The 26,995-nt window shown below is 55.7% G+C and overlaps 2 protein-coding genes across 3 annotated transcripts; one reads left to right on the forward strand and one right to left on the reverse strand.

Annotated features, from left to right (window-relative positions):
- Positions 1–531: 531 nt before the first annotated feature.
- Positions 532–14,824, reverse strand: TAP1 (transporter 1, ATP binding cassette subfamily B member). Of its 2 annotated transcripts, none has more exons than XM_084754730.1 (11): positions 14,394–14,824; positions 13,301–13,415; positions 13,031–13,161; positions 11,336–11,541; positions 10,378–10,575; positions 8,969–9,097; positions 7,035–7,223; positions 6,220–6,393; positions 5,723–5,885; positions 3,870–4,006; positions 532–1,219 (listed from the first exon to the last, which is right to left on the reverse strand). In XM_084754730.1, exons 2-11 carry the CDS (start codon positions 13,408–13,410, stop codon positions 1,013–1,015), a joined length of 1,644 nt encoding a protein of 547 aa, XP_084610856.1. In that variant the 5' UTR covers positions 13,411–13,415; positions 14,394–14,824; the 3' UTR covers positions 532–1,012. The 2 variants fall into 2 exon arrangements, with proteins under 2 accessions (XP_084610856.1, XP_084610855.1); XM_084754729.1 differs by having other exon boundaries at positions 13,970–14,824.
- A 145-nt stretch (positions 14,825–14,969) lies between these two features.
- PSMB9 (proteasome 20S subunit beta 9) lies at positions 14,970–20,368 on the forward strand. Its single transcript, XM_084754750.1, has 6 exons — positions 14,970–15,126; positions 16,486–16,553; positions 18,067–18,198; positions 18,646–18,775; positions 19,317–19,458; positions 20,075–20,368. The coding sequence occupies exons 1-6, from the start codon at positions 15,067–15,069 to the stop codon at positions 20,200–20,202; spliced, it is 660 nt and encodes a 219-aa protein (XP_084610876.1). The 5' UTR covers positions 14,970–15,066; the 3' UTR covers positions 20,203–20,368.
- Positions 20,369–26,995: the final 6,627 nt, after the last annotated feature.

The raw sequence follows: 26,995 nt of genomic DNA on the forward strand, positions 1-26,995 counted from the left end.
TCCCTCGGGTCAAAGCTGAGCGCTTCTTCCTCGTAGCCTTCTAAACCCCGCCTCTCTTTGCAACCTGTGCGGACACAATCTGCCCAGCAACTTCTGACGTCACACGCCTGGCCCTCCCTGAATGGAAGAGATTTACTGGATAATCCCACAGGCTTCTTTGAGATTATCCCGGTGTGTGCCACAGAGGAGTGGGTGAGCGGCTCAGAAACGGTGAGAGAGCAGGCGAGGTGGTTCGGCGTGGCGTCTTGTGCCGCTCTTTCTCCAGCCTCAGCGAGGGAAAAGAAGAGCTCTGAGATGCCGCGGCTGATGCCTTGGGGTGCAGGCGAGGGAGGGGCTGCCTCCCTGTCCTGCTCAGCACTAGGAGTCAGTGGGTGGGTAGGAAGGAGAAACGAGAGGCACGGGAAATAAAAGATGATAGGACCCAGCGGTAAACAGAGAGTTCTGAAGAAGAGCGGAACACGGGGTTGTGTCGGTGGAAGGACGCTGGCTAACTCGGTGAGCCATTTGTGGATGGTGACAAACAAGAGAAGCCACAGTACAAAACACCAGCTTTATTATAAATATCAAGAGCCCACAGGACAGCCCTAGGGTAGCCTATACCTTTGGTTAATTGCTAACTGCTTGTCTTCTCTCTCTGTACATTTTGGGCGTTTCTTCTCATTCATTCAATACCCAACACCACAGATTTGTGGGTGCTTGCTGTGATGCGGGGGTGGGGTGGGGTGAGGCGCCAGGAGGGTGGGGGCAGGGGAATCAGGAGTTCAAGGTCATCCAGGTTAAAGGTCAGCTTTGGGTACCTGAAACACAGTCTAAGTAAGGGGCGAGGTGTAGGTAACACTCATGGTAAATTCTGGGCATCTCCGAAGGGTTACATTTTATCTTGTAACAAGCACTTCCTCCGCTCCTCCGACTATTGTTAATGGGTGTGGTGATATCTTTGCTCCCAGCTTCTCTGTCACACAGAGCAGGGAGCAGTGGGGAGGGCGGGGCGGTGCCCAGGTCCAGAGGCCAGTCAGTCTGAAGGAGCCGCGAGAGCCTCCACCATGGCCCGGTAGCGCCCTCCGAGGGCCATGAGCTGCTGGTGGGTGCCCTGCTCGCAGACAGAGCCTTCTTTGAGAAAGAGGATGTGGTGAGCCTGCTCGGCCAGGCTGAGCTGCTGAGTGATAAGCAGCACTGTTGGAGAAGGCCGCTGGGGGTTGGCATACAGGAGCCGTTGGACCTGCAGAGACACAGAGACCTTACAGGGCTGGGCCTCTGCCGCCAGCCAGGAGGAGGCCCTGTACTTGCAGGCCTGGGACACAGTGTCACTTCCCAAGGACGCTGATAGGCCTGTCTGTGGCTCCTCCACAAGGCTTTGTTAGGTTAAGGCCTCTTCACAAGCGGGGGTACAGATAGACAAAAGCACAAAATAGAGGGACCTGAACAGTCTCTCCTCTACCCATATGCTGGGAAATTATATATATGTATGTATGTGTGTGTGCGTATATATATGTGTGTGTGTGTGTGTGTGTGTGTGTGTGTGTAGTGTGTGTCTGTCTGTGTGTATGATGTATATATGTTATTGCATCCCAACTGCAGTTTTCCCTCCTTCCTCTCCTCCCAATGCCTCCTCCCCTCCCCACTCCACCCTACCCCTCCCCACCTCACCCCTCCCCACCCTACCCCCCACCCCACCTCACCCCTCCCCTCCCCACCCTACCCTACCCCCCACCCCACCCCACCTCACCCCTCCCCACCCTACCCTACCCCCCACCCCACCCCACCTCACCCCTCGCACCCTACCCTACCCCCCACCCCACCTCACCCCTCCCCACCCTACCCTACCCCCCACCCCACCTCACCCCTCCCCTCCCTACCCTACCCCCCACCCCACCTCATCCCTCCCCACCCTACCCTACCCCCCACCCCACCTCACCCCTCCCCACCCTACCCTACCCCACCCCACCTCACCCCTCCCCACCCTACCCTACCCCCCACCCCACCTCATCCCTCCCCACCCTACCCTACCCCACCCCACCTCACCCCTCCCTACCCTACCCTACCCCACCCCACCTCACCCCTCCCTACCCTACCCTACCCCCCACCCCACCTCATCCCTCCCCACCCTACCCTACCCCCCACCCCACCCCACCTCACCCCTCGCCACCCTACCCTACCCCCCACCCCACCCCACCTCACCCCTCCCCACCCTACCCTACCCCCCACCCCACCCCACCTCACCCCTCGCCACCCTACCCTACCCCCCACCCCACCTCACCCCTCCCCACCCTACCCTACCCCCCACCCCACCTCACCCCTCCCCTCCCTACCCTACCCCCCACCCCACCTCATCCCTCCCCACCCTACCCTACCCCCCACCCCACCTCACCCCTCCCCACCCTACCCTACCCCACCCCACCTCACCCCTCCCCACCCTACCCTACCCCCCACCCCACCTCATCCCTCCCCACCCTACCCTACCCCACCCCACCTCACCCCTCCCTACCCTACCCTACCCCACCCCACCTCACCCCTCCCTACCCTACCCTACCCCCCACCCCACCTCACCCCTCCCTACCCTACCCTACCCCACCCCACCTCACCCCTCCCTACCCTACCCTACCCCACCCCACCTCACCCCTCCCTACCCTACCCTACCCCCCACCCCACCTCATCCCTCCCCACCCTACCCTACCCCCCACCCCACCTCATCCCTCCCCACCCTACCCTACCCCACCCCACCTCACCCCTCCCTACCCTACCCTACCCCACCCCACCTCACCCCTCCCCACCCTACCCCAACCCACCCATCCACTCTTCCTCCTTCATTTCCCTTCAGAAAAATATCAGGGTTACTAACCAAACATGGCAACTGAGTTGCAGTAAGACCAGGGTTGCCTCATCCAGCCTTAATATGTAGGAACTTTTTTTTTAACATTAAAGAATATATATAATTTATGCTTTGAGAATTGTACATATGTATACAGTGAAATATAATCACACCACCTCACGTTTCCCTCCTCTCCACCCCGCCAGGACACACCCCACATGTCACCTTTCCTCTTTCATACATCTTTTTTAAAAAATAACTCACTAACAAACTGAGGATTTTAATATTCGATTTAAAGAAATTTAATGCAGGGGCTGGAGAGACGGCTCGGTGGTTAATAGCACTGGCTGCTCTTCCAGAGGACCTGGGTTCAATTCCCAGCAACCACATGGTGGCTCACAACTGTCTGTACCTTCAGTTCCAGGGGATCCCACACCCTCTTCTGACTTTCAGAGGCACAACGCACACATGTAATGCACATACAGATATACAAGTGAAACACTCGTAAACATAAAATAAATAAGTCTAATTTTTAAAAATTTAACTTAGTAACAAAAAATATGAGAATTCAGACGACTTAGATTTGGTATCCAGGTTCCACTGCACAATAGCTGTGTGACTTTTAGAAAACTAATCAACCTTGCTTAGACTCTGTTTTGTCCTCCACAGAATAAGCACAGCTAAGGGCTCCCAGGGGACAAGTTAGCGCATAAGGTGGGCTGGCAGGACTGGGACACAAATCGAGCTTATCCCACATGGGCAACATTAGGACGAAATCTCTGCTCACTGGTTCCCCGTGTCCTGGAGAATTCCCAGAATCCCAAAGGACAGGTCTGAACAGTTACTTTGTGGAGCTAACAGGATGAGTAACAGAAGCAAGAGCCCACGCGGGTGAGACCTTAGGAAGATGGAGCCGCAGGGTGACGCCACCCTCCAGAGGCAGCAGCAGGAAAATCGTCACAGTCTGAAGCCAGCACGGTCTCCAGAGTGAGTCCCAGGCCAGCCAAGACCACAGAACAAGATGGCTCAAAAAGAAAGAGGACAAGAACGGGAGCCTCACCCGTAGCTGGTTGCCAGCATCCAGGGCACTGGTGGCGTCGTCCAGGATGAGCAGGCGAGGCCTCCGGATCAAGGCTCGGGCCAAGGCTACTGCCTGTCGCTGACCCCCTGACAGCTGGTTACCAGTCTCACCTACCTCTGCAGAGACAAGAGCTCCGCTGAGATGTAGGTAGGTGTACACACACACACACATCACACACAACACGTGCGTAAACCACATACATACACACACACACACATCACACACACACACATCACACTCACACACACATACACACATCACACACAACACGTGCGTAAACCACATACATACACATACACACACACATCACACACACACACATCATACTCACACACACATACACACATCACACACAACACGTGCGTAAACCACATACATACACACACCACACATACATACCACACACACACACCACACACATACACACATCACATGCACCCATGCACACACACCACAAACACACACATCACACACACATATGCACATACACATACTACACACATCACAACACACACACACACACACACACACACACACACACACACACACACGACAGAGGCAGATGGGAAGGCAGATGGAGTCCTGAGGATGTGAACCATATAAATTGACATCCAAAGGGCAGAGGGAACTGAACAATGAAAACAGGAATTTTGGAGCCTGAGGTGAGGTGCAGGCACCTGTGTCATGGCCCTGAGGTGAGGGGCAGGCACCTGTGTCATGGCCCTGAGGTGAGGGGCAGGCATCTGTGTCATGGCCCTGAGGTGAGGTGCAGGCACCTGTGTCATGGCCCTGAGGTGAGGGGCAGGCACCTGTGTCATAGCCCTGAGGTGAGGGGCAGGCACCTGTGTCATGGCCCTGAGGTGAGGGGCAGGCACCTGTGTCATGGCCCTGAGGTGAGGGGCAGGCACCTGTGTCATGGCCCTGAGGTGAGGGGCAGGCACCTGTGTCATGGCCCTGAGGTGAGGTGCAGGCGCCTGTGTCATGGCCCTGAGGTGAGGGGCAGGCACCTGTGTCATGGCCCTGAGGTGAGGTGTAGGTACCTGTGTCATGGCCCTGAGGTGAGGGGCAGGCACCTGTGTCATGGCCCTGAGGTGAGGTGTAGGTACCTGTGTCATGGCCCTGAGGTGAGGGGCAGGCACCTGTGTCATGGCCCTGAGGTGAGGGGCAGGCGCCTGTGTCATGGCCCTGAGGTGAGGGGCAGGCGCCTGTGTCATGGCCCTGAGGTGAGGGGCAGGCGCCTGTGTCATGGCCCTGAGGTGAGGGGCAGGCGCCTGTGTCATGGCCCTGAGGTGAGGGGCAGGCGCCTGTGTCATGGCCCTGAGGTGAGGGGCAGGCGCCTGTGTCATGGCCCTGAGGTGAGGGGCAGGCGCCTGTGTCATGGCCCTGAGGTGAGGGGCAGGCGCCTGTGTCATGGCCCTGAGGTGAGGGGCAGGCGCCTGTGTCATGGCCCTGAGGTGAGGGGCAGGCGCCTGTGTCATGGCCCTGAGGTGAGGGGCAGGCGCCTGTGTCATGGCCCTGAGGTGAGGGGCAGGCGCCTGTGTCATGGCCCTGAGGTGAGGTGCAGGTACCTGTGTCATGGCCCTGAGGTGAGGTGCAGGCACCTGTGTCATGGCCCTGAGGTGAGGTGCAGGTACCTGTGTCATGGCCCTGAGGTGAGGTGCAGGCACCTGTGTCATAGCCCTGAGGTGAGGTGCAGGTACCTGTGTCATGGCCCTGAGGTGAGGTATAGGCACCTGTGTCATGGCCCTGAGGTGAGGGGCAGGCACCTGTGTCATGGCCCTGAGGTGAGGGGCAGGCACCTGTGTCATGGCCCTGAGGTGAGGTGCAGGTACCTGTGTCATAGCCCTGAGGGAGTCTGGAGATGAAGTCATGGGCACCAGACTCCATGGCCACAGCTGTGATTTCTTCCATGGTTGGGTTCCGCTCCAGGCCGTAGGCAATATTTTCTCGAAAACTTCTTCCAAATAGCAGTGGCTCTTGTCTCACTGCAGCCACCTGGGGTGACGTGTGAAGAGTCACAGACAGGGAACACAAAAGCGTTATTGTCTAGGAACTGAAAACTGTGATCAAGTGTACACCATACAGTTGTGTGTCCTTCTGCCCACAGTGCCCGCGCTGCCCACGGCGCCCGCTCCGCTAACTCTCGGCAAGGGCGTCCTCTGAGAATATTCCCCTGGCTTGATCTCCTCCCCTCCTCCACACCTCCTCCTTGTTCACTTGGCGCCCCTCCCACCCGGCGCCCCTCCCACTTTGCGCCCCTCCCACCTGGCGCCCCTCCCACCCGGCGCCCCTCCCACCCGGCGCCCCTGCCTCTCGGGCCCCCTCCCACCTGGCAGTGCAGGTAGTGGTGCTCATACTGGGCCAGGGGCTCTCCATCCAGCAGCAGCTGGCCCCCCGTGGGCTGGTACAGGTTCTGCAGCAGGGCGGCCACGGTGCTCTTTCCTGACCCATTGGGTCCCACCAACGCGGTCACCGTTCCAGGACGCAGCGTGAACGTCAGGCCCTGGAGGCCAGAGAAGCACATAGGAAAAGCATCATTTGGCGGCTTCTAGCTTGCAGCACTGTGCGAAACATGTAACATCCTACCCCGGGGACTTCTGAAATGATGCCTCCGAGGGACAAGAGAGGGAGGGGACCGGGCAAGGAGCATCACTGGAGAGTAAAACTGGGGGTGACGGCTGAGCACTCCCTCCAGGAAGCAGGAATCATCTGCTGAGGCCAAATGGCCACTGTTACCATGGTAACCCCTTTGTTATAGGAGTTTTGTGTTTAAAAAAAAACTGTCTGAGATTTCTTTATTTAATTTCGTGTGTGTGACTGTTTGCCAGCATATGCCACATCAGTCAAAAGAGGGCGTAGGATGTTCTAGAACTGGCATGGGTGGTTGCGAGCCACCATGTGGGTGCTGGGAACTGAACTGGGGTCCTCTGCAACAGCAGCGCGTGCTCTGAGCCACTGAGCCAGCCCCAGCCCCTCTTCTCCTCACGTCATTGGAAAACCAAGCCAGTTCTTTGTTTGGAGTGATTTATAAACACACGGTTCTTTCTCGCTGTCACCTCTGAGGGTTGGAAAGAGCCTGAGCTACAGGTAAGAAGGAAGAGGTGAAGGTGCGAGGGGTGGGACTCAGGGGTTGGTGGACAGTACCTGAAGCACCCGCTCATCGGGATGGTTTGGGTAGGCAAAGGAGACATCTTGGAACTGCACAAGGCCTTCCATGTGTAAGGGTGCCAACGACCCGCTGGGTGGAGAGCGAGGACTGCGGTCCAAGTATTCGAATATTTTCTCTGAGGAGCCCACAGCCTTCTGCATGCAGGGATACATGGACAGCAGGACCTGCATCGTGGAGTGGAGTGGAGTGGCGTGGGGTGAGGGCGGGGTCGGCTGTGGAAGGAGTGGGGTGGGGTGGGGGCGGGGTCGGCTGTGGAAGGAGTGGGGTGGGGTGGGGGAGGGGTCGGCTGTGGAAGGAGTGGGGTGGGGCGGGGGCAGGGTCGACTGTGGAAGGAGTGGGGTGGGGTGAGGGAGGGGTGGACTGTGGAAGGAGTGGGGTGGGGTGGGGGCGGGGTCGGCTGTGGAAGGAGTGGGGTGGGGCGGGGGCAGGGTCGACTGTGGAAGGAGTGGGGTGGGGTGAGGGAGGGGTGGACTGTGGAAGGAGTGGGGTGGGGTGGGGGCGGGGTCGGCTGTGGAAGGAGTGGGGTGGGGCGGGGGCGGGGGCGGCTGTGGAAGGAGTGGGGTGGGGTGGGGGCGGGGTCGGCTGTGGAAGGAGTGGGGTGGGGCGGGGGCGGGGTCGGCTGTGGAAGGAGTGGGGTGGGGTGAGGGCAGGGTCGGCTGTGGAAGGAGTGGGGTGGGGTGGGGGCAGGGTCGGCTGTGGAAGGAGTGGGGTGGGGCGGGGGCGGGGTGGGCTGTGGAAGGAGTGGGGTGGGGTGAGGGAGGGGTGGGCTGTGGAAGGAGTGGGGTGGGGCGGGGGCGGGGTCTGCTGTGGAGGGAGTGGCGTGGGGTGAGGGAGGGGTGGGCTGTGGAAGGAGTGGGGTGGGGCGGGGGCGGGGTCTGCTGTGGAGGGAGTGGCGTGGGGTGAGGGAGGGGTGGGCTGTGGAAGGAGTGGGGTGGGGCGGGGGCGGGGTCTGCTGTGGAGGGAGTGGCGTGGGGTGAGGGAGGGGTCTGCTGTGGAAGGAGTGGGGTGGGGTGAGGGCGGGGTGGGCTGTGGAAGGAGTGGCGTGGGGTGAGGGAGGGGTGGGCTGTGGAAGGAGTGGGGTGGGGCGGGGGCGGGGTCTGCTGTGGAAGGAGTGGGGTGAGGGAGGGGTGGGCTGTGGAAGGAGTGGGGTGGGGCGGGGGCGGGGTCTGCTGTGGAAGGAGTGGGGTGAGGGAGGGGTGGGCTGTGGAAGGAGTGGCGTGGGGTGAGGGAGGGGTGGGCTGTGGAAGGAGTGGGGTGGGGTGAGGGAGGGGTGGGCTGTGGAAGGAGTGGCGTGGGGTGAGGGAGGGGTGGGCTGTGGAAGGAGTGGGGTGGGGTGAGGGAGGGGTGGGCTGTGGAAGGAGTGGCGTGGGGTGAGGGAGGGGTGGGCTGTGGAAGGAGTGGCGTGGGGCAGGGGCGGGGTTGGCTGTGGAAGGAGTGGCGTGGGGCGGGGGCGGGGTCTGCTGTGGAGGGAGTGGCGTGGGGTGAGGGAGGGGTGGGCTGTGGAAGGAGTGGCGTGGGGTGAGGGAGGGGTGGGCTGTGGAAGGAGTGGGGTGGGGTGGGGGCGGGGTCGGCTGTGGAAGGAGTGGGGTGAGGGAGGGGTGGGCTGTGGAAGGAGTGGGGTGGGGCGGGGGCGGGGTCGGCTGTGGAAGGAGTGGGGTGAGGGAGGGGTGGGCTGTGGAAGGAGTGGGGTGGGGCGGGGGCGGGGTCGGCTGTGGAAGGAGTGGGGTGAGGGAGGGGTGGGCTGTGGAGGGAGTGGCGTGGGGCGGAGGCGGGGTCCACTGTGGAAGCAGGTGGGCAGTCTAACCTGCTTGACAGCGTTCACTGATAAGAACAGGCAGAAAATGGGCAGCGCAAAGCAGCACAGACCATGGGAGGGGAAGGGGGAGGGCGCAGGGGAGGGGATGCTCACCTCAACAGCGTGGGTGAACTGAAGCTGGTACAGAACGAAGGAGACGAGGTCCCCGCTGCTGACAGCCCCTCTGACCACCAGCTGCCCACCGATGTACAGAATTCCCACCTTCAGCAGCATTCCCGAGATCTGTAGCGAGAATACGGGGTAAAATGGATGGAATGGTCACACGTGAAGTCCTTTCTCACAGACATGAAAGATGGGGGGAAAGAAAGGAGTGGCCAGGGGTCACTCAAACACAGCTCAGGGAGTCCTCCATGTCCTCACTGCCTCTCCATGTCCTCATCTCCTTGTGTCCTCGTGTCTTTATCACCATCACCACTGTCTCGTTTGAGGAATATTTGGTTTGTTTGTTTGTTTAAGATTTATTTTTATAATTTTAAGTTATGTGTGTGTGTGTGTGTGTGTGTGTATGCACACATGAGTGTAGGTGCCAACTGAGGCCAGAAGAGGGCGTCATAACCCACAGGCAGTTGTGAGCTGCTCTACACAGGTGCTGGCTGGCCACCTGGAAGAGCAGCCTGAGCCCTTAATAGCCAAAGCATCTCCACCCTGTGAGCGGTACAGAAGGTAAGCGCAGTGTCAGTCAGTTCTCACATCAGGAGCCTCTGTAAAGGAGGTTGTATTATTCCTTCCTTGCTGTCACTTTAGTTTTTTAATTACTGCTTTACTACGTTTACTCACTCGTCTATTTGCTTTGTACGTGAGCAGGTGCTATGGCACACCTTGTGGAGGTCAGAGGGCAACTTTCAGGAGTCAGTTCTCTCTTTCCATCTTGTGGGTTCCACAGCGGGCACTCTCCTGAGCCATCTCCCTCCCCCACAGCTTTTACTGAGACAAGTCCCACATCAGAGCCCAGGATGGCTGGAAACTCACAGCAATCCTCCTGCCTCAGCCCGAACAGTGGGATCACAGGCGTGAAACCACCACATCAGTTTTTATTCCCGCTTTTCAAAAGAGGAAAATGGCCTCATAAAAAAGTAACGTGTGCTCCTTACAGAACCGGCTGCTGGCAGGCGGAGCCCAGAGCCTCTGGTTACAGCTTTAGCTCTGTGTGTCGTTGTCACAGGCGCCCCTGGCCACTGGCCGCGGGCAGTTCTCATGGCTCCCGCCAGCTCACCCACACAGTGCCAGCATGACGCACACAGTGCCACGGTGTGGGGCTGCTTTCTGAGAGGCAACGGCAGAGCCTGGGGCTGGAGAGTGCTGTTGCTCTAACACAGGTCGAGGTGACTTTGTGTCCTGCCATGGAAGGACACTTCTCAGCACCTCAACACATGGAAGGAATTAAGGCCAGCGCATAGAGTGAGAACCCCGAGCCAATCGCCTCCCACGGGAAGAGGGCGGGAAGGAGGGCTGAGCAACAGAATGAAGACAGACATGTTCAGACAGGGAGCAGGCATGCTCACACTCGTGGTCCAGACTTCGGCTACGTAGGCCAAGGCCTCCTGCTTGTTCAGTGTCGTCATCTCCTCCAGCTTCTGCCTGAACTTCTGGGCCTCTCCCTCCTCGTTGGCAAAGCTCCGGACGGTAGGCATGGCTGATAGGGCCTCGATGGCCACCTGCGAGGACCTTGCTAGAGAATCCTGCACCTTCACTGCCAGTGACTGTGGGGGGGGGGGGCAGGAGACAAGGACCAGAGACGTCACACGGGGTGTGCGGATGAGAAGGGACGCTGACACCTCGGTTACCCACCCTACATGGAGGTGAAAGTCAAGAGTCAGAGGGACGGAGGGAAGAGAAAGGTCTACAGCCTTGCTTCTAGGTAGAAGATGGGTGAAGGAAAGGAATTCAGTTGTTGTGAGATTTATTTTATTTATGTATGTGTGTGCATCACATGTATAGGTGTCCATGGAGACCAGAAGAGGGTGTCAGATCCCCTGAAGTTTGGGGTTACAGACCGTTGTGAATGGCCTGGTGTGGGCACAAGGAGCCAAACTCAACTCAGGTCCTCTGGAGAAGCAGCCAGCACTCTGTTTGTTTGGGGTTTTTATTTGTTTTTAACTTTTTTGAGACAAGGTTTCTCTTGTAGCTTTGGCTGACCTGGACTCACTTTGTAGACCAGGCTGGCCTCAAACTCACAGAGATCCACCTGCCTCTGCCTCCCGAGTGCTGGGATTAACCGCGTGCGCCACCGCCTGGCTGCAGCCAGCACTCTTAACCTGGATTTGTCTCCCCAGCCTGGGATCCTGTTAGTCAGGACAGTGTGGGCAGAGGTTAGGCAAGAAGACAGAGGACATGGGTGTGGGTACAGGGCAGCGTAGGGAAAGAGGTAGCAGAACAGGGCTCAGGACGGTGGAGGAGTGGAAAGCCACCCTGAAAGTAGCCAGAGGAGACTGTGTGGGAGCTGAGGCCCTGAGAACACACCTCGTGCACTTTCCCCAGCCTCTGGGGCAACAGGAAAAGCAGGGGCAGGATGAGCAGGGTGACCACAGTCAGGTACAGCGACCCCAAAAACATGAACGCCAGGAGGCACAGGGCTCGTCCCAGGTACCACATCAGCAGGCTCAGCTTTTCGCTGATGGACTCGCACACCTTGGATGTGTCCTCAGTCACCCGAGATGTAATGGTCCCTGGCAGATGGAGCACAAGAGAGACTGTGAGCGAGTGGTTCACAGAAGAGACAAGAGGAGCTAACAAACAGATGGGGGTGGAGGTGGGGGGCCATGGGGCGGGGCATGGCAGGGGTAGGGGCTTGGCGTGAGCTGTTGGGGGGGGGGGAGGCAGGAACGTCAACACAGGGAAAGAGAAAGGAAAGATCTGGCAGGCCTATAAAGGAGCTGTAGCTGGGTGTGGTGGCGCAGGCCTTTAGTCCCAATGCTCTGGGGGCAGAAGCAGAGGCTGGGGGTGGGGGGTGGGGCCAGCCTGGTCTACGTAGTGAATTCCAGGCCAGCCAGAGCTATACACTGAGACCCTGCCTCAAGAAATATGAATGTCCAGTTCCCTGAAAATGTTCACCTTCCCAAGGACTATGTGAATGCTGCCTGTGTCCTGCTGGTGGTCACCTCATAAATGTGGGGTGGGGGGCTGCTGCCAGGAAAGCAGTCCAGGGGCCCATTAGGAAACAGAGGCCCTGGGGTCTAACCCAGTGTGTCTGCCCTGCAGGTTTCAGCATCTAGTGTCTAGAATTCAGTTTCTTTCCTTTTAAATAGGGCAGTTGGAGTCAAGGGGCTCCGGCTTTCCAGGGTGGTAAGTCAGCTGTTTCTATCTATGGGGGATTTTGAATGCTAATATTGCTTTTCTTAGAGTAAAAAGGACAATGTTTTGCCACACTTGAGATACATTATGCATAAGAAGGCTTGGGAAGGAGTTTTTGCCTAACGTACAGGAAGCCCTGGAAGCTCTGGATTTTGAGACAGGATCTCACCTAGCCTAGGCTGGCCTCAGATTAGCTATGTAGCTGAACGACTTTGAACTTCAACCTTTATGTCCCGCCTCCATCTCCCAAGTGCTGAGATTACCCTACCCTGTTTATACGGTGCTGGGCATGCCGTATACATGCTTATAAAAGGGGGGGGGCAGCGACCAGCTGAGAGCATACGTGGAGATACAGCGTTTATAATTACACAAAGGAGAAAATTTACCCAGAGGGGACAAGAACCCCACAAGAAGACCAGCAGAGTCAACTAACCTAGTCCCATGGGGGCTCACAGAGACTGAACCACCAACCAAAGAGCACGCGTGGACCAGACCTAGGTCCCCTACACTTATGGAGCTGATGGGCAGCTTGGTCTTCGAGTGGGTCCCCAGCAATTGGAGCGGGGGCAGGGGGGGCTGTCCCTGACGTGGACTCTGTTGTCTGCTTTCAGATCACTTTCTCCTAGCTGGGCTGCCTTGTCTGGCCTCAGTGGAAAAGGACGCTTAGTCCTGATGAGACTTGAAGTGCGGGGGGGCAGGAGGGGGGACTACACTGGGGGTTCCCCTTCTCTAAGAAGAAGGGGGAACGGGTGAAGAAGGTGAAAAGGTGGGACCGTAAGGAAAGGCGGGAGGGGCTGTGGTAGGGATGTAAAGTGAATAAATAAATTAATTAAAGAGAAAAAGAAAAGAAAAGGCATGAGTGACCTGCTGGGTTCTGCAGGAAAAACCCCGTATCCTGATGAAGGACGGCCCGAAACACCTCTCCGTGCACACGGCTGTGCATGTGACCCATGGCGAGGTTGTAGATTCCGTCGCTAGCGAACTCCAGCACTGTGCTAGAGAGATGGAGGCAGAGAAGGAGGGTCGGTCAAGTGTGCAGCTTCCCGAGACCGAGTCCTGAGCTCCTCAGAACTGTGCTTAGACAGCAGCATCCGCACTCTGGGGGTCCCCCCCCCCTGCTCCCATCTCCCACACCTGGCTATGGTGAGAAGGGACATGAGCCATATGTTGCGAGAGAAGCTAGGAGCAGCCTTGTCCTGAAGAATCCAGTCAGTGATGCGGCCCGTGAAGAAGGGAATGGCCATTTCCCCTGGGGAGAGAGGGAGAGATGCCCCAGTCACAAACATCGTGCACACGGCCACCTACATCTCCCCCTGCCCCTCTCCCTTCACCAGTGTCCAGAAAGCAGGAGCTGAACTCAGGCACCCAAGCCTGTTCAGCTACATCAGACTTTTCAAGGGCGACTTCAGTAAGACGGCTGGCGGTTAGCAGGGCTTGTGCACACGCCTTTAAACTCCCAGCAGTGGGAGGCAGACACAGGCAGATCTCTTTGGGTTTGAGGCCAACCCGGTCTATATATTAGTAAGTTCCAGAACAGACAGAGGTGTCTCAAGAAGAAAAGAAAGATGGCGGCGTACAGAGAACCCCCTCACTCCCACTAGCTCTGCTCTCAGGAAGACACTGCCCCCAGCACCCTTGTAAGGAAGGGCCCCTTCTCAGGCTAGGGCCCTGCCTTTTCCGCCTAAATTTGTCTCCTTAAGCTCTGACGCTTGCCAGGACCACTTTACTCTTCCGTTCGGCCCATTACCCTGGATTCCTGCCCTGTCCCCTGTGGTTTGCTCTTTCGCCCTGATTCCTCCTTACCAAGGCAGGAGAGGACCAAGAGACCGAGAACCAGGCAGAGACGCCACTTCTCGGAGCCCAGGAAGTCCAGCAGTCGAAGCACCATGTCTATAGGACCCCTGCGGCCGCTGGGCGCCCAGAGGCTCCCCAGCTTGTGCCACAGGGCGGCTGCGGGCAATGCTGCCATATAACTGAGAACGAAGGCGTCGGGGCGACTGCTCCAGTGCAGTAATCCGGAGCTGTCACCGGCCCGGAATCCTCCCCAGGCGGCCAGCTCTCGGAACAAGGCAAGTCCAGGCTGGGCCAAACCCAGCGCCGCCGCCAGCGGCTGCAAAGCAGCCACCCAGCCATGGACTCCCGAGGTGACCCCGAGGACCCAACGGATCCCTAGCCCCAGGACTGCCCAGCGGCTCAAGCCCACCGCCCAGACCCGGAGCAGCGGCACCTCCGGAATCAGCACGGAGAAGATTCCCGGGAGCCCGGGCCGCAGCAGCAGCCAGTCCAGCAGCAGCAGCAGCCCGGCCGCCTGCCAGGCGAGCGCAGCCATGGAGCGTGCGCTGTCCAGGGTCCGGTCCCAGCTTGGGACTCTCCGCTGCGCGTCCTCGCTGCCCAGGCGTCTCCGTGGGGAGGGAAGAAGGGCGGGACCCACGGCGTGCGCGGAAAGTCCCGGCGACCCGCTGGAGCTAGTGGCGCTGGCCAGAAGTGCAGGCGTTTAGGGGAAGCAGAAACCGAAAGCTGCCCCAGTCTCACTAGGCACGCCCCTTTCTGAGACCGGCCTGCCCAGGCTGTTCTGGAAGCTGCCGCTAAAGTCCGAGCTGAAGTTCTGGCTAGCAGCCCGGGCGTCCTGTGTCTCTATCATTTCCCTTCGTCTCTCTTTTCCCAACGTTCTTTCCATGCTTGCATGAATTTTCCCATTCTAGGCCCCACCCAGCTCCAGGGCGGGACCTTCTGTCATCACTTGTCTCTGGGCAGATCTGCCCTGCTCAGGTTGGCTCTAGGCGCCAAGTGCCAAGTAGAACGGCACGCCCCTTGCGCGATGATGGGGCGGGGCCGCAGGTTGGAAGCGGCGAGCGCCTCTCGCCGGGGCTGATTGGAAAGCCGAGCTCGGCTCTGTCAGGATGCTGCGGGCAGGAGCACCTGCGGCCGGTGTATTCCGGATGGGAGAAGTCCACACCGGGGTAATGGGTCTGGGGGTGAAAGTCAGTGGATGGGGTGACCAGGGAACTCTGAAGCTGTGGAAAGTGAGCCAAGAGACTGAGAGACTTGGGAAGCTTGTAGCGGCCAGCGCTTGCGCTCCACAGCGAGCGCAGGGTATCCCCGCTCAGAAGTGTGGTGTGAGGGGGCGTTTGTGGAGGGACACGCGAGCGAAGCTGGTGGGAAGGTGCATACTTTGGCTCGAGCTGGAAGCGTCTAAGGGAAGTTGCTCCAAAGCGCTTTCGCTTTCACTCTGATCTGCGCTACTGGTTAAATCAAGTGAGGGACTTGGGGACCCCTGCAAAGAGGTGCTGAGAAGGTGTCTGTGCCCCCCCTGCAACCTCCACCCTAAGCAAGGAGGGGCTTGCCAGGAGATGGGGATAATCGGTAGTTCTCCTTGGTCCAGGCGCTGCCCTGCGCCTCCCCCCCCCCCCCCCCACGTTACTGTGCTTGCCTAGGAACTTTGCCCGGGCCTAGGAGCTGGGGAGGAGATGGAAGCTGGCCTTTGCTCTCTGAAAGCCGCCAACCGCCATCCCCACGTGCTGTGGAAGAGTGAGGTGTGGAGTGGACGGAGAAGTTGGGAAAATTCCACCCCTCTCTGCCATGGAGCCGAGAGACTTAGAAGTGAAATCAATCAAGAGTTCAGAGACAGGCCTTGGAGCTTGGAAAACCCATTCTTCTCCATAAGTCAGTTTTCTCGGTGCAACGAGGGTCTCTAAGGTGCCTTTTAGCTAAAAGGGCACGGGGGCGGGGAGTAGACACACTTTACTGTCCTTCACTTTCCGTTAAGCCCTTTCTTGACCTGGAAAAACTCTGCTTCGTGGTAGCGCCTTTCCCGGCTGCAGAGACTTCCCTTAGGCGAAGCGTGTGCTCAGAGTGGCCCTTGCTGCTCCCGCCCTGCCTCAACTCCGCACTGCGTTACCCACTGGCCCCTTCTGTGCCCCATGTTCAGTGATCCTAAGACTCCCCTTCTGATTTCGAACGGTGGTGGAGCGGGGACGAGGAAAGACCTGGCCTTGTGTGGTGCGCACTCAACAACAACAGGGGAGACATTTCTCTGGGTGCCTCCTCCCGTCTCAGCCCTCTAGGAGCAGGAGCGTCTCTTCCGGGTCTCTTCAGGGTGTGAAGGGTTACACTCAGGACTTGGGAAGATGGTTCTTTTCTATGCTGTACCACAGCCGAGCCAGGAGAGTCCCCTGCAGCTGGATCCAGAGGGAAGCGAGGGCCTGGACGACTGACTGTGTGACCTTGGGTCCTTCACCTGCCACGGGCATTTCCTCTTCCTTAAGATGAAGGGTCAGGACACTCCTCGCTCTGACATCTTACACCCCGTCTCTCCACAGACAACCATCATGGCGGTGGAGTTTGACGGGGGTGTCGTGGTGGGTTCTGACTCCCGGGTGTCAGCAGGGTGAGTACCACCAAAGCCCCGCGTGTTAGGAATAAGCCGGCGGCCCTGCGTGCACACTCTCCTTACCCACTTCAGAACGGTATGGTCACCTTCCTGCAAAAGTAGGTGGACTCTCTGGAAGGGATCATGATGCGATGAAGGGAGGCGATTTGGGCCTCTGAATTCAGGCCGGGATCTGCAGGCCCGAGTGCTTTTGTAGCTTGATGGACACAAAGAAATAGTGTCTCAGAGGGACACAGGCTAGGTTACAGAGAGACCCAGGGTCAGTTGCAGAGGGACCCAGGGTCAGTTGCAGAGGGACCCAGGGTTGGTTACAGAGGGACCCAGGGTCGGTTACAGAGGGACCCAGGGTCAGTTGCAGAGGGACCCAGGGTTGGTTACAGAGGGACCCAGGGTCAGTTGCAGAGGGACCCAGGGTCGGTTACAGAGGGACCCAGGCTAGGTTGCAGAGGGACCCAGGGTCAGTTGCAGAGGGACCCAGGGTTGGTTACAGAGGGACCCAGGCTAGGTTACAGAGGGACCCAGGGTCAGTTGCAGAGGGACCCAGGCTAGGTTGCAGAGGGACACAGGCTAGGTTTCAGAGGGACACAGGCTAGGTTACAGAGGGACCCAGGCTAGGTTACAGAGGGACCCAGGGTCAGTTGCAGAGGGATCCAGGCTAGGTTGCAGAGGGACACAGGCTAGGTTGCAGAGAAGGACTCTGCTCTCTGCATTCAGGATGAAAATGATGGTTTTGCCAAGCAGACATCTCATTCATTTGCCAGAGTTTGAATTCTTTGCCTGGTCTCCTCTCCTGGCCAGTTTCCTCTCACACAAGTGAGACTGTGGGGCTACAGCAGTGCTGTTTATGCTCCGTAGAACTACCACAGCCTGAGGTGATTGATAGCAAAGATCTTCTGGAAAGGAGCATTTTTCCTCTTTTTACACTTGTTTGTTTTGTTTTGTTTTGTTTTTCAAGACAAGGTTTCTCTGCGTAGCCTTGGCTGTCCTGGAACCCACTCTGTAGAACAGGCTGGCCTCGAACTCAGAGATCCATCCACTTTTGCCTCCCAAGTGCTGGGATTAAAGGTGTGTGCCACCACTGCCTGACACATTTTTCTTAATTAGGCGTTCTTTTTGTTGTTTTGTTATAAAAGATAGGTCTTTAAAACTGGAGTATTCTGGGAGTGTAGTATCTAAAATATGGTCTCTCCTGTAGCCCAGGTTGGCCTCAGACTTGCTATGTAGTCAAGGCTGGCCTTGAACTCCTGACCCTCCTGCCTCCACCTCCTGAATACTAAGAGAACAAGTGCATGTTGACATGCCCACCTCGTGCTGTGCTGGGCTTAGTGCATGCCAGGCAGGCACCCTGCCACCGGGGGCCACACCCTCAGCCCAGGACATCCACCTTTGATTCAGGCACTGACTTACTTATCTGAGATAATGTCTGTTTTGCTTCCTGCTTTAACCCAAGCACTGCAAGCTTGCCGTTCTCTTTTCACGCCAACTTGGATGTTCTATTCCTTCCTGACAGAACAGCAGTGGTGAACCGAGTGTTTGACAAGCTCTCCCCTCTGCACCAGCGGATCTACTGTGCCCTCTCTGGCTCCGCTGCGGATGCCCAAGCCATAGCTGACATGGCCGCCTACCAGCTGGAGCTGCACGGGTACAAAGCCCCGGGGTCCAGACTCCCCTCCCGCTAAAACTCCAGCTGCATGGCTTTGCCAGCTTTAAACTCCGATGCCCTGATATAGGAAATGAGGAAGACGACGTCAGTCAGGCCCACTCCTAATATCAGGCAGTTGCCGTAGGAGAAATCACAGGCTTTGCGATGGAAGCAGAGCTTATCTTGTGCTTTCACCCCTGAGGGCGGGGCCCTTAGAGTCAAGGGAGGGGCTTGTTGTCGGGAGGGGGACGGTAGAGCTGAGAAGAAGATGGAGAACGCCTGAGAGCCTCTCCCTGGTGACGTCACGCGGGGCCCCGGAGCCCCTGTGCACATGAGCTGGAATCCCCTGTAGCTTCGGGTTCAAGCGTGACTTGGCAGAGAGGGTAGCCGTGGTGCCGAGGAGACTTGGAACAGCGTACTGACCTTTACTCCCGACATCCGCTTCAGGTTGGAACTGGAAGAGCCGCCCCTTGTTCTGGCCGCCGCAAACGTGGTGAGGAACATCTCCTACAAGTACCGCGAGGACCTGTCGGCGCATCTCATGGTAGCGGGTTGGGACGAACGTGACGGGGGCCAGGTAAGTGTGCCCCCACCCTGGTCTCAGGGTCCCCCACTCCTCTCTTCAGAGAGATTAAAGTTGCATGTCAACCTAGCAATGTGGTCCAAAGACAGTTCCTCACTCAGCGTGGTGGCCCACGCCTTTAATCCCAGCACTCAGGAGGCAGATGCAGGAGGATCGCTGTGAGTTCAGGGCCAGCCTGGTCTACAAAGCGAGTCCAGGACAGCCAAGGCTATACAGAGAGACCCTGTCTCGAAAAACCATAACCAACCAAAGACAGTTCCTCTAAAAACACTGTGGGCCAGGTGTGGGGGGCCACCCCGCCAGCCCCGGCACCTGGGAGGCAGGGGCAGGAGGATCTCTGTGAGTCTGAAGACCCTGATCTATAAAAGAGTTCTAGGCCGGCCAGAGGGACATAGGGAGGCCCTGTTTCAAAACAAACAAAAACAAATAATGAAAGCATACTGCAGGCTCAGGTGCGGGTGTCCCAGGTCTCCACATCTCCGTGGTAGACGCTGTGGGACGATCTTGACTCTGATCTGAGGGAACCTCCCTCTAGGTGTACAGCACCATGGGCGGGATGCTGATCCGCCAGCCCTTTGCCATCGGTGGCTCTGGCAGTACCTACATTTACGGCTACGTGGACGCGGCCTACAAGCCAGGCATGACCCCTGAGGAGTGCAGGCGCTTCACCACAAACGGTAACTAGTGAGGTGACTTGGGGAAGGACCGCTTGTGGACATGGAAAGCGGTCTGTGTCCAACCTTTTAAAAATAGCCATTTACTTGTAATTATGTCTATGTACACGAGGGTGTGAATGTGGAAGCCAGAAGAAGATGCTGAGTCCTCCGGAGCTGGGGCCGCAGGTGCTTGTGAGGCGCCCGATGTGGGTGCTGGGAACCAAACTCTGAAAGAGCGGTAGGTGCTCAGCCACTGAGCCATCTCTCCATCTCCGCCTTTTGAAGCAGGAAAACACTTGAGAGTGAAAGGGGACGAGACAAAAAGAGATGGCGCTCTGGCGTGGTAGGGAAGGGACAGGACTGTTTTAAGCAAATCACGTGAGGGTGAGATCACTCAGCCACCTCACAGGAGCTCAATTGCTCAGCACTGAGGGATCTGGACACCTTGGGCTACCCTGTATGTAACTGAAGTGGGTCACAGCGGGAGCAGTTAAGGCAGGGGCGTGGGCAGACTCTGGTTTGCTTGACGGTGCTGAAGATGCCTCCGTGTGACACGTTCTGGGGGGGAAAGGGGAGGAAAGGAGCGTTTTAGGCTAAGCCATTCCCTGCTCCTCTGTCCAACCTGAACCCTCTGCAGCCATCGCTCTGGCCATGAACCGCGACGGCTCTAGTGGAGGTGTCATCTACCTGGTCACCATTACGGCCGCTGGCGTGGACCACCGAGTAATCCTGGGAGATGAGCTGCCAAAATACTACGATGAGTGACTCCTCCCCAGAACCCCCTTTCTTGTTTGTAATAAACTCTATGGAACCAGAAGCTGGTGTGATGGGCAGAAGGCGAAATGTGTGCCCGAGAGAGACAGTGTGGGGAGGGACGTTTCCTCCCCCAACCCACGTGTCAGCATGCCGTCTACATTCTTTTTTATTTTTTTTAAATAAACTTTATAGTGGAAAAAAATACTTGTAAATAAAAATAAATAAAACATATAAATAAATAATCTGCAAATAAATAAAAGCATCCACACCAAAATTAATCACATCCAAAGTCTATACGACTCAACCAACTTCTATAGAGTTAGAACTAGGAGTTAAAATGAAAGCTATGAAGTGTCACATTAAATTTCACACCTTGGCCAGGCGTGGTGGCGAAAGCCTTTAATCCCAGCACTTGGGAGGCAGGGGCAGGCGGATCGCTGTGAGTTCGAGGCTAGCCTGGTCTACAAAGTGAGTCTAGGACAGCCAAGGCTACACAGAGAACCCCTGTCTTGAAAAACCAAATATCAATTAATTTCACACCTCACCATTCTCTACACCAAAGCTAAAACATCGTCCCAGAGAAAAAGCCTCATCTATGAGAGGTCACTGTGTACTGGACGTTTCTTAAGGGTTTATTTACTTTTATTGTATATGTGTTTATGTTCTTCCTGCATGAATGTGTGCAGGTCCCTGCAGAGGCCAGAAGATGGGCTTTGGCAGCCCTGGAAACGGAGTCTGATTGTGTGCCTCCATGTGGGTGCTGACAACCGAACCTGGGTCCTCTGCAAGGACAGCCGGGTGCTTAACCACTGAGCCATTTCTGCAGCCCCTGGGTGGTTTTTTAATATTGCAGATCTGGTACTGAGGTGATGGCCCAGTCAATAAAGGGCTGGTTGCACCCCAAAACTTGGGACTAGATTCCCAGCACCCACACAAAAGCCAGGCATGGTGGTACCTGCCTGGAACCTCAGGGCTGGGGAGGCAGAAACACAGACCCGTGGGACTCAATGACTAACTGAATCTGTGAGCTCCAGGCTCAGTGAGAGACCCTGTCCCCAAAAGTAAGGGAGAAAGTGACCAAGGAAGTCACCTGCTATTGACTTCTGGCCTCCACATGCACACAGGATAAATAATTTTTTAAACATAATGCAAACCATGAAAACTCTCACAGGACAGCTGGATGCAGCTCAGAGGTAAAGCTCAAAACCGAGAGATAAAGTTCCACCCTGGGGCTCACAGGTGAGGGTACAAAACCATTGTCCTTTGCCAGGCAGCCGTCACGGGGGCCGCAGTAACCGTGTCAAGCTCAGCTTCCATTCCCACCTTGGCTAACTGCCAAATAAAGGCCCGGTGGCCCTGAGGTGGTTTGCATCTCCAGTGCTCAGAGCCATTTTGCTAATAAACAGCTAAGTGAGCAGGCACGTTAAACTGAACCGCAAGTAGGCTAGAAAGCCGAGCCAAGCACACAGACTCAAGGCACTCCGCATGGCCCTGTGCCTTCGGAGCGGGGTGCTCGTGTTAGGTGTCTAAAATCACAACGCCTGGAGCTGCTTCCGGCCTTGCTGGTTTGGTTTTGTTAAATTTGACTGATAGTTTAATAGCCTCTCTCTCATGATGGCCACTGAGAACTCTGGACGTGATTCAGAAAGCCAGAACTGAAAGTGGACAGTGAGCTGAGTCAGAACTCCCAGCCTGCCCGAAACCAGCCCCAGAGCACGACTGCTCAGCGGCAGCCAGGAGGGCGCTCTCCCTGGTGAGCAGAGCTGAGAAGGGACCTCGGACTGGGCAGGGTGGGGACTCTCCAAGCTCAGTTAGCCTTGACCCCTCACGCCTGTGACGTGCCTGAATCGGCGTCGCACGGACCCCAGAAACAAGCTGAAATACAAACGTGTTCAAACTGGAAGGCTTCGTCCAGTTCCTGCGGGTCAAATAACCGAGTCAGTGCACCCTCCACTCCAAAAGTCTGAAACAGCTCTCAGACAAAGGGGAGACATGGGCAAGAAGAAAGAAAGCCACAGGCTAAAACAACTACACAACAGAAGTGTCAAGAAAGAAGACGGCCAGCCCCGTGACTCAGAGGGTAAAGGCTCTTGCCACCAAGTCCGCATGGGCAAAGGAGAAGGCTGCCTCCCTGAGCTTGTCCTCAGGGCACACATGCGTTCTGCAAAGCAAACAAACAAACAAACAAACAGTGTGGAGTAGTGGCTTACACTGGTTGGCAGACCCACTGTAAAATACTGGAGAATTTTGGAAGGCAGCTGTCAATCATTGGCAACTCGGCGTTCTCTGTGGTGCAAACATCTGTTATTTGGAAATCAAAAACACTACATGTTGGTACTTTCTGGGTTCTCAAAGGGCCCACTTAACAGGACACACGTGTCACAAGATAACAACAGGCCACAGGTGGTTCTGAGCCACAAGGCGGTGAAAGGAAAGAAAGCAAGCCAGGCAGAGACTACGAAAACTCTATCTAACTTCCATCCCAACCAAACAGCACAAACTGTTTTCAATCTTTGAAGCCACATAGGACCAGAACTGAGTGGTTTTAGGGGGCACTAAAGCAATCCCTGGTCAATTTCAGAAAGCCGGACTCCTGCAAACCCTGTGCTGTAACAACCCTGCAACATGGCAACAAATCGACACTTAGAAACTAGCAAAATATTGGTATCAGGGATCTAAGATAAAACCCCAAATGAAATTACTCACCAGAACAGGCTGGGAAAAATGTTACAGATTGACAAATCCCAGCATGGAGGGCAGAGCAGATCTGTGAGTTCAAGTTCAAGGCCAGTCAGGAACAGACAGCAAGACCCTGTCTCAAAACAAACAAACAAACAAACAAACAAAACAAAACAAAAGTTACATGTCCAGGAGAGTAGAAGAGAGGCTGTCTACAGGAAGTGAAGTCATGTCTACAGGAAGGGGCCAACGGAAAGGGAAATGTAATCAAAGTACGTTGCTTACCTGTCCTAGCTAGGGTCACTATCACTACGGTGAAACATGCGACCAAAACAAGTCCGGGAAGAAGAGGTTGTTTGGCTTACACCTCCACAGCACTGTTCATTGCCGAAGGAAGTAGGGACAGAAACTCAAATGGTTCAGGAACCTGGAGGCAGGAGCTGACGCAGAGGCCAAGGAGGGCGCTGCTCACTGGCTTGCCCCCTCTTGGCTTGCTCAGCCTGCTTTCTTATAGGACCCAGGACCACCAGCCCAGGGACGGCCCCACCCACGGTGAGCTGGCCCTCCTCACGGACCACTAAGTGAGAAAAATCACTACAGACATTTTAAGTCACCCTCTGGAGACGACTGCAGCTGCATCACGTTGGCACAAAACTACCCAGCCCAGCACTTACATGAAGATGTCCTTATGAGACCCAGTGCTGTGTACAATAAAAAGTCACACATCAAGCGTTGTAGGATGTGGGTAAACCTATACTTTGAAAGGATGACAGCCCTCCAAATACACTTAGTTGGCCCTCAAGATGGCTCAGTGGAAAAAAGGCACTTGCTGACCACGCCTGACCATGATTCCTGGATCCCACAGTGGGAAGAGAGGACTGGCTCCTGAAAGTTGTCCTATGACCCTATGTGTGTACTGTAGCACACACACATGTACAAACACACGTGCACACACACCACCATCCCCACTGATGTAAATAAAATAATCTTAAGAGAAAATACATTTTTTATTATAACAAGAAAAATTAGAAGTAAATAACCAAAAAATCCCCCCAAATCTAAGAAAGACACGAGGCTGATGATGCCTTTACTATTTTTTTTAATGGTTTTTTGAGACAGGGTCTCCCTGTGTAGCTTTGGCTGTCCTGGACTCACTTTGTAGACCAGGCTGGCCTCGAACTCAGAGTGATCTGCCTGCCTCTGCCTCTCAAGTGCTGGGATTACAGGTGTGCGACACCACGCCCAGCTTCTGATGCTGCCTTTAATTGCAGCACTTGGGAGGTAATGACAGAAAGAGCTCTATGAGTTCCAGGCTAGCCTGGTCTGCATATTGAGTTCCAGGTTAGCCATGGCTACATAGTCAGACCTTGTCTCAGAAAACAAAACAAACACCTGGGAAAGAGCTGGACAGAGGGCTCAGCAGTTAAAAGTGCTTCTTCCTCTTGCAGAAGACTCCGGCTCAGTTCCCATCACCCACATGGTGGCTCAGAGCCGTCTGTGACTCCAGTTCCAGAGGATCTGGCCTCTTTGGCCTCCTCAGGCACTGCATGCACAGGGTGAACATGCATGCACATGGTGAACATGCATGCACACAGCAAACATGTATGCACAGGCAAACATGCATGCACACAGCAAACATGCACACACACGGTGAACATGCACACACATGGTGAACATGCATGCGCAAGGTGAACATGTATACATATGGACAAAACCCTCATCCATATAAAATTAATAAATATTTTTCTTTAAGACACCACATCCTTCTCTCGTCAACGGCTGCAGTTCAGTTCCCTGCGCCCACACCAGGCAGCTCACTTACACGTTACTGCGTGTAACTCCAGCCCTTTAGCACGTCTGTCATCTTCCCATTACACAGTAGATCTGTCAGGCGTCTTGTCTGCCTTGGCCTTTGTACACAGAAGTTGCTGCTTCCTTGACCTGTGAGGGTTCCCGACGCCTCCCTTCCTCCTGATCGGGACTAGACCCCTGTTCTTTCCGCCATGGCCCTCAGCTGCAGCCTTCAGGGCTCCTGAGCATCTCAACAGACTTTATTGCTGCCAAGATATCAAAGAACCCTTTGAGAAGACTCCTCCCCTCCCCTCCCCCATGGTCTTGCCTAAGTCCGTGAGTTACAGAACTTTGTATTCCAGTGAGAACTGGTAAAGATAACAAAAACTTCCAGATGATCTTGCTTGGGAAAAAAAAATCAGGACAAGGCAGAAACAGGCAAAGAGGAAATACATCAAACTCCTTTATATATTATTACAGCAACTTTAGGGTACAGAGGCTGTCTAGCGTCTGTTTCCCTAAAGAACTCATGGGGGGCAGGAAATGGTGGGGGGTATACAATAGGGGAACAGTGCAGACAGGATGGACCCAGAGCACTTATTCCTTCTGTAATGCTCTCTTTCACCACCCTCCCCAGAGGCTCATTTGGAGGACAGTCCCACGTATCTTTTATTTTTTAAACCAAAGAAGTCTTTTCATGTGTGCCCCTGCTTTATGCACAACACATGCATGCAGTAACCATGGCGGCCAGAAGGGGGCGACTGCTTTACTCAAATATTTTCTGCTTTAAATGTGGGTTTTAACTTAAGAAAGAAAACTCTCTGTCTTAGTTGCCTTTCTTGTTGCTGTGATAACAAACCGTGACAGAAGCAACTTGGGGGAGGAAGGTTCACTTTGGGTCACTGTTCAAGGTGTCAGCGTGGTGGGGAAATCCAAGTAATGGACCCTGATGGGTGGCGTCAGTGGCCAGGTTCAGAGTGGTGAGGGAGCTGTGGAATCTCCCACTTCACAAGCCCTGCTCTCTGGAAGATGAAGTGAAACAGAACAGAACAAAACTCGCTCCCCACCACCACCACCCCCACCCTGACACCATCAGGAACTGAATCCCGTCCATCGGACCCCCACACCTGACACTTCAACTCAAAAGAGCAGCCAAAGGATCCACCCTGTTACTCATCCCCCTGGCAAAGGGCAGCGGGAAAGAGAAGCAGCGACCGCCTTTGGGAAAGCAGAAGTGGCCAAGCAGGTGGCTTAGGTGACGCTGCTGCACAGAAGCCTGGTTCCTCTTCACAGGATCGACAGCGACTGGGGGAGGGGCAGGCAGGGGTATCAGCTGCTGGGCCTTGCGTGGTTTGGAATATTTCCCTTTACCTAAACAAGTGAGCCCCCACCCCCACCCATTGCACCGCATTTCCTATTGAAAAGGCGAACACAGCCAGGCCTGGTGGTACCCAGGCAGGAAGAGTAGACGCGTAGGACCAGCCTGGGATACACAGAGACATCCTGTCTCAAGTAAACAAAGATGGGGCACAGAGAAGAGGCGGAAAAAGAGGAGAGAAAGGAAAGAAGTGACAGAGGGAGCAAGGAAGAATAGAGAGTTAAGAAGGGCAGGAGGGGGCTGGAGAGATGCCACAGCAGTTAAGAGACCACCTGCTCTTAAAGCTGACGACAGCTGGGTTCCCAGCACCCAGGTTAGGAGTGAAGCTCACAGCCACTTGTAACTCCAGCTCCAGGGGATCTGATGCCCTTTTCTGGCCTCTGTGGTCACTGCACTCATGAGCACACACTCAAATAAAAATAAGACTGGGTCTCTAAATATGTATTTTCCAAAGTGTTTCGATTCAGCTTCGTACACTGTGGTGGCTTGGGTGACAGTAGCCCCCATAAGCTCATATATGTGAATGCCTTGTCTCCAGGTGGAAGAGCTGTTCGGGAGGCGTGGCCTTGGAAGAGGTGTGTTATGGAGGCGGGCTTTGAGGTTTCAAAAGGCCAGGCCATTCCCAGTTAGCTCTCCCTGGCCCACCCTGCCTCTCAACTACTGCTTTAGCCTACCTGCTGCCTACTGCCTGCCTGCTGCCTGCTGCCTGCCTGCTGCCAGGATCTCTCCTGTGAGATGCCTTGGCCGTGATGCTTTGTCACAGCAATTGGGAGGTAATTAAGACAAGATGTGCATTTATCATTTATTTGATCTGGTTTTAAGATGAAAAAGCTGGGCATGGTGGTGCATTCCTTTAATCCCAGCACTTGGGAGGCAGAGGCAAGCGGATCACTATGAGGTCAAAGCCAGCCTGGTCTACAAAGTGAGTCCAGGACAGCCAGGGCTACACAGAGA

The sequence above is a fragment of the Acomys minous genome, assembly GCF_964271855.1.
Source record: "Acomys minous genome assembly, chromosome: 13".
NCBI lineage: Eukaryota > Metazoa > Chordata > Mammalia > Rodentia > Muridae > Acomys > Acomys minous.